This window comes from Neodiprion fabricii, chromosome 5 (assembly GCF_021155785.1).
Source record: "Neodiprion fabricii isolate iyNeoFabr1 chromosome 5, iyNeoFabr1.1, whole genome shotgun sequence".
NCBI lineage: Eukaryota > Metazoa > Arthropoda > Insecta > Hymenoptera > Diprionidae > Neodiprion > Neodiprion fabricii.
In genome coordinates, this window is record NC_060243.1 from 35,430,853 (window position 1) to 35,438,312 (window position 7,460).

Sequence of the window (7,460 nt, forward strand, 5' to 3'; positions counted from 1 at the left end):
ACGTTCACCCGTTTTTTCACTGTTCGTACCACGGTGTACGGTGTCTCGCACTTTCGTTAGTTAAACTGGCACCGAGTTAATCTTTCCCATTATAAATAGTCATCGCCAAAGAAACGAAGAAGCAAACCGGTCTCCTGTTTCTACGGCAGATCGGCCGGCGTCTTATATTGTACATTCACAACTCGTGAAAACATCACCGCATATTGTGTATTCGCGTGGGTAAAATCGCCGAGGTTCCATATAACGAGAATCGGCCGAGTTGCGTGAAAAGGAGAAGAGCTTGGAACAACTCCGGACAGCTACCGTGACAAAGTTGGAAAGGACAGAATGGCCGCCGTCGAGTATTATCAGAACGAGAATAACGAGGAAGAGGAAACGACGCCGACGACGACGATGATACCCGGTGGTGGAGGTGGTCTCGGTTCGAACGCGATCGGTGGCGTTGTCCAGCACCAGCAAGGTCAACAGGCGACCGCCGGTATACCGGGACGTGACGACGAACGAAAGCTTTTCGTCGGCGGCCTGTCGCGTCACACGACCGACAAGGAGCTCCGTGATCATTTCGGTAAGTTCGGCGAGATTGAGAGCATATCTGTGAAGATAGATCCGTACACCGGTGTATCACGTGGCTTCGCATTCATGGTATTCACCAATCCCAAAACAATTGACAAACTTCTTACATCTGGTGAACACTACATCAATAAGCGAAAAGTTGACCCCAAGCGGGTCAGCAAAAAAGCTCAGCATGGCAAGATATTTGTCGGTGGTCTTACCCCAGAAATAACTGACGATGACATAAAGACGTACTTTGGGCAATACGGTACAATCGTTGAACTTCAGGCACCTTTCGACAAGCTTAAGAACCAGCGCAAGGGCTTCTGCTTTGTGACATTTGATTCGCGGGAAGTTGTTTATAAATTACTAAAAACACCGAAGCAGATAATTAATGGAAAGGAGGTAGATGTAAAAAAAGTCAAGGTCAATCCCGAGGCTAGCCGACAAGGGTTTTGGGGTAATCAGGGATACGGCTATTATGGCGGTGGTTATGGTTATATACCAGAGTACGCTAATGGATACCAGGGCGGATACGACGATTCCTACGCCGCCTATGACTACACTGGTTATGAGGGCTATGAGAATGCTGGCTATTCGACACAGGCTAAGCCGCGAGGCAATGGGCAAGGGCCGCGGCAGTTCCAGAGACACCAGCCTTATTAGGCATAACAGGAAACATATGAGAAGTCAGCTGAACTGCAGGGCAAAGGCAACATCAGATGTCCTATAAATATTAATTGATATAAGAGTATACTCTCAAAAGTGAGTAGGGTTGGATTGTTTTCTCCCAAGAGATTGATGCGATGGTTCCCTTCTTCTTTAGGAGAACCTTGCCAACTTCTTATTTATCCCTTGCCACACACCTATCCTCGTTCCTATGCAATGGACAGCGTCTACTTCTATACCCAATCGATCCACCTAAAGGAACTGATTATCACAGAGTTCTTTTCATTCACTTATCCATTAAATGAGCCAAGCTGTACTGTCTACCATAACGACCAAACATTCTGTGCAAAAGATCACAGTATATGATAATTTTTTAAGGTATAATTTGATTTAATTTGGAAAAAGAAACCATTGAGATAAAATCGTTTACAATCAACTAACAATAATTCAATGCCATGGTAAAAACGCACGAACCACATGTTGATGTCACTTTACTCATGCCCTTAAAACTCTTCACCTGAGAATATGAAGCTACCTATTACAGGCCAAAACAACCCCTTAAAAGCACAGTTTCTAACTCGTAGAATGAATAATATTAACTGAAAAATTAGTTGAACACTGCAATGTAACTTGTATAATTAGTTTATGTAACAATTAGGTGCTAGGGTGTAAAATTAAAATATTTCGAAAGAAATATACTTATTTATATAACAAAAGTTATGTAAAAAATTCAGCATAAAAAAAAAAAAAAAAAAAAAAAAAACAAGGCAAGATAGGGAAGGGGAAGTAACTGGATTATCTCACCTGCCAATTAAGCTCCTTGTATAGGCATTAACAAAAGACAGTATATAATTTAAAATATCATGGTATAAAAAAATAGCAACTCCCAAATAAAGTTGTAGAGTTATGTTAAAAAATGAATTTGATTCACCATATCCGATACCACAATGAGAGATAAAGAAAAATCGATTTTCTATTGTGAATATAAATCTCTATCTTGATGCTTCTGGATGCTTATGCATACCTGAGAATTTGTGGAAAGAATGTGAAGTGTGCACACACAAAGTGATGCAATGAGAATGAGTTACTTAATTCATTTCTTGTTATAAGTACAAGGTGTGCCTGTATTACGAGCACATATGACCATGAAATATAGATTAATACTCATTTACGAATATTTCTCTTTCTCTCGTTCACTCTCTCTGTATGTAATTCATAAACTTTGCGCAATTGTCTTAAAATGAAGAAAATTGAATTTTCGTTTCGTCATCGGCTACAGCGCGACTTAGCATACGACATAAGAACAAAATATTGAATTTTTTTTTTATTTTTTGCAAAAAACTCATGATATAAATCATGAATTATTACATTGAGCTTCGAAGTAAGACCTTTGATTCGTCCCCCCGGCATTTATAATTGCCAGTCATGTTAAAATACTACCAGTGGTATTACACGGTAATATATCATATGTAAGTAGACGGTAGTGGCGTCAAGTGAACGTAACATATTTTCACATAAAATCATACCAAAAATGCAATCAAATACCACAAAACTGCATTATGATGATTAAGCAATGTATGATCGTTGGGTCTGGTAGTGTAAAGGGAATGATGTGAACATTGATAAAAAGGAGAAGAAAAAAAGATACAAACTTCATTCAAATTATATATTGAAAGTTTGTCATAAGTTTGTAAGGCTGACAAAGCTTTAATTCTCGTAAAATGGTTGCTTTGTGTAATACAAAAGCAACAATACATTTGACTTGGATTGAACATGAAATTACTAAAGTCGCGTTAGACGCGAACCATGGAATACAGGTGTTTCATTCTAAAATATTCCAAGTCAAGTTATGCTTTTGAAATTAATCATGTATACTATGTATACCGTATTCTTGAAGTGTGATGTAAATTCATTGAAAAAAAAATTATATATCAAACGGAGAGAAATAATAAAATAATAATAATAATTGTAGCGAAGAGATGCGTGTCGAAAGAAATGAAAATGATGCAAATATTTTGTTACTATTAGTTACTATTTCGCTTGTTTCACCATGACACAATGTATATTTTAATTATAACAAAATAAAATACAGATTGTTTGAAACGTGAATAGTGCAATTGTAGAGCATATTATTATATCAGCTGTATAAATTATGTGGTATATCTTTATTTTAGCCATGTCGGTCCAGTATATGCTACAATTACGGGTATTTTGTACTGTATTAAGTTTATACTTTATTTCAACTACTTATACCTTCATGACAGACGACAATATTATTAGAGCCTTCTATTGAATACAACCTACGCTACCTTTCTGTGTTGAACTGTGTGATTCGAGGATGGGTTATCGATTGTATAAAAAAATTGAAACCAAAGATAATGAATTAAATTTGGTTTCAAAGGTGCAACTGAGGTTAATCGTGCTGATATCCATTTATTAACATCGTTCGGATGTATTAAAAAACAAATATTCATGAATTTGAACTAATAAAACTCAAGCACTAACAACTTTTGAAATATAGATGCTTGAATAATGTAATAACTGTCAGGAAATACATTCGACAAATGTTCATAACCTAAAATTTACTGAGTTGTTTTGGAATGAAGAAGATACAATTACTAGAAAGGAAATGTAATGCTTCAGGTTTAAATATCGAAGTAGTAAAATAGGTGTAGGTCTGCGGGATCTGTAGAGTAACCTAAAATTCACCTCAAAAGTTGGCAACTCTGCGTCTTGTTTCGACACAACTCGCAAACTGTATCGACCATAGCGATATTGTAAATAGAGTAGGCAAGGTATAGGAGTTAGCCACTGGTTAGCCCTCGGCCAGCCCCCTGCAACTAGATCGAGCGATAAAGTAAAAAGAGTAACCTAGTATGTCACATAATTTTAGTTCTTATTGAAGGCGCTAGTAGTGCAGTTGCACGGGTTGCACTCTGTAAAGGCCGTAAAGGTAATCGCGCAAACCGCGCAACTGTACTACTAACGCTCTCTACCGAGTGTGACAACATAGACTCGTTTTCTGAAACACAGAGTTGCAGGGAGCTGCCCTCGGCATTAATGTATGTAAGTTTAGCCGCCGAACCGTGAACCTAATCTAATCTTATTAATGGAATTGTGCGCACTTCGTCTGTATATGATTGAAGTGCAGTTAGAATTGTTTTATAGTGAACAGATTTGTAAAAAATAAAATTATAAAAAGTTTTACATGTATTTAGCCGACAATTATACATAATTGGTTCAATATTTGCAATAAACCCCGTCACATATCGATACAGAATCGTTTGTGAGGCAATAATTTATTGTTTCACTTATTTCAGAGTTGACACCTTCTTTTGATTTATTTAAAACCTCTACTAAAACGCTGTTGCCATTCGCTCGGGTACGTGCCTGTAATAGAAACACGTTAGAGTCGCGTCAAATTTTCGCGTGACTGATGTAACGTTCATCGCGGATGGTGGCTGTCACAGCCTAAAGGTTAAAATAAGTTTGATCTACTTATTACGGGATGTGATGTAACGTTAAAATCACTCGAAAATTTCACGTGACTAGCGATGAGTGTACAGCACGGTCTTATAGACAGGTCGGGGCACTCCGGCTGTAACACCGTGCTCGAAAATGACGCCAATGTTGTGAATTTTCGCCGCTAGCGCTAGTGAGGGAGAGGCCTACTTAGTACGCATACACCGGCGTCGGAGATTGCAGCGCTCCGGTCTCTGGTGCACCAATTGAGAAACACAGGCTTCAAGACGATCACGCTGCGTTATATAGGAAGGGGCTTGGAGTGCCCAGACCTGTCTATAAGACCGTGGTGTACAGTCACGCGAAAATTTGATGAAACTGTAGCGTGTCTTTAATACACGCACATATCCGTGCGAATAGCACTAGCGTTTTAATGAATCAGATGAAGAGATTAGCTATCAAACAATTGCAACGAGAAATTATTGCCCTACAAATGATTCTCTATCGATATGTGACGGGATATATTGAAAATATTGACATTTATACATGATTGTCGGTTAAATACATGTAGAATATTTTATTACTTTATTTTTCAAAATCGGTTCACTGTGAAACAATTCTAACTGCATTACAATCGTCTACAGACGACTGCAAACGATTTCATTGATTATATTATGTTGTATTGATGGATTTTCGGCTAAACTCTTATTAAACGACTTATAGAGTGGACTGCGGCAGCATTGGCGACGAATATTTCTTTAAGTGGCACCAAAACAATTCTTTGGATTTCTCATTTATTTTTAGATTACATCACAATAATTCTTCATATATCTCATTTTTAAGAGTGATGTTTAACGGTATTGAAACAATAAATACAAGCATACATAAAACATTTCATTTTTTCGCTTTACAACATAGTAAATTTTATTAGAAATATATAATGATAATTACCAAACGAGGTAACACAGACAAATTTATATCCTACAATCTGAACTGTAAGTACAAAAATATTAGGAACTTTGATTTACATAATATGTTTTTATTTTTAATATTTAGGACCATCAGCTTGTCAAATAAGTGCGTTTGAAAATTGTAGACGCTATCTAATTGGTGCATATTTTGTCAGAAACCACAAAATTGGTTGTTTTTTTGTAATCTGTTGTTCCAATTTCACAGGTCATTTCCAAAGATTTGGCTATCAGTCATGAAATATCGTTCGAGATCTTTGAATTTTCTTCAGATTCCGGCTGAATCGACAATCATCATACATCATATCATACATCATACATAGTATTAAAGTTCGAAACGAAAGTTTGGATATTCGGATGTTCGAATATTCAGAAAGTGACGTCATCCAAATTTTTTTTGTCTCATTGACGTCATCGATCTGTAATAATCATCGACGATAAAAATTAGCTAGCCGAATTCCTCAGTCTAGAAACAACAGCGCAGTAGAAAGGACGTATTAGAATCGCGCTCCGTAGATTTCGAGTACCCAGTTCTCTACCTCATGGATCCTGCGCTCCGGGTCCGCTTCCTGGTGCAACTCGAGTTCCAGGACAAACGCTCCGTAGTTTCTACGCTGCAGGTTCGCTACCTGGTGAAACTCGACCTCAGGGACAGGCGCTCCGTAGTTTCTGCGCTTCAAATCTACTACCTGCTGAATCTCGACTTCCAGAACAAGCGCTCCGTAGTTCTGGCTGTCCAAGTTCTTGACCTGGTGACTTTCGACCTTCAGGACTGATTTTCCGTAAATTTGGCTGTCCAGGTCCTCCACCTGGTGGGTCTTGACTTCCAGAACAAGCGCTCCGTAGTTTTGGCTGTCCAGGTACTTGACCTGGTGACTTTTGACTTCCAGGACTAATGTTTTGTAGTTCTGGCTGTCAATGTCCTCCACCTGATGACTTGACCTTCCAGAACAATTTTCAAGTTTACAAGTTTGATTATTGAAAATGTCATGTTTTGTATTATAAAACCAATATGCATGCTTCAGATAACATTTTGATTCCGAAAAAAACCGAACGACCAGGATCAACAAATTGCAATTGGTGAGTGGTTGGCATTGTATACGTAAGAATACATGACGATAACGTCGTTCAATTAGAGTTAAAATTGCCGTGCGTAGTGTTTCAAATCTTTTAGCACTTAGCTGATTGTTCTGTGTTATTTTTTGACGAAATTTATTGTTGTAAAATCACAATACGTTATACTTACATGCATGTGTAAACGTGGTCTGTAGCATTATATAGAAAAAATCTTACGGGCAGATTCGGTTTGCGTCACATCCACAAAGACATTGTTCATTCTGTATGCTATGAAGCAAATACCAGAATTTTTTGGGGAGTCATCGAGCCCCAGTCTCCCCTACAACTATGTCATCTGGTAAAACACTGACAAAGAGTAAGCGAGCGCACGAACACAAAAACCAGTTACACTAGGCATCCGAATCCGAGCGAGCTTTAGCGAGCGAGTGTTTCAAAACTAGTAGTTTTTAATAAGAAAAAAACTTTTCTTCTTCCTTTGAACGGCCTCTAATGCCTCTAGGAACGCACACGGAGCAGCTTTACGGGCCTACTGAAGCAGCGGCCGAAAGACAGAGCTAGTGCTGCTGAAGTCCTCTCTCTGTTGCACAATCAAAAGACTAGGGAGTAGCTGCGAGGTGGAGAAAGCGTTAATGCAAGTGTAGAGGTAAACTTGTACTGATCTTTACCCTGGTTCCCTGGATTCACGCAGGCGTAGCGGCATGGAGTACGGTCAAGCGATCACCAATCTAAATG

The 7,460-nt window shown here is 38.4% G+C and overlaps 1 protein-coding gene across 1 annotated transcript; it reads left to right on the forward strand.

Moving 5' to 3' along the window:
- Positions 1-18: 18 nt before the first annotated feature.
- On the forward strand, positions 19-3,330 carry LOC124183265 (RNA-binding protein squid-like). The gene has a single exon (XM_046571546.1). It carries the CDS (start codon positions 328-330, stop codon positions 1,216-1,218), a length of 891 nt encoding a protein of 296 aa, XP_046427502.1. The 5' UTR covers positions 19-327; the 3' UTR covers positions 1,219-3,330.
- Positions 3,331-7,460: the final 4,130 nt, after the last annotated feature.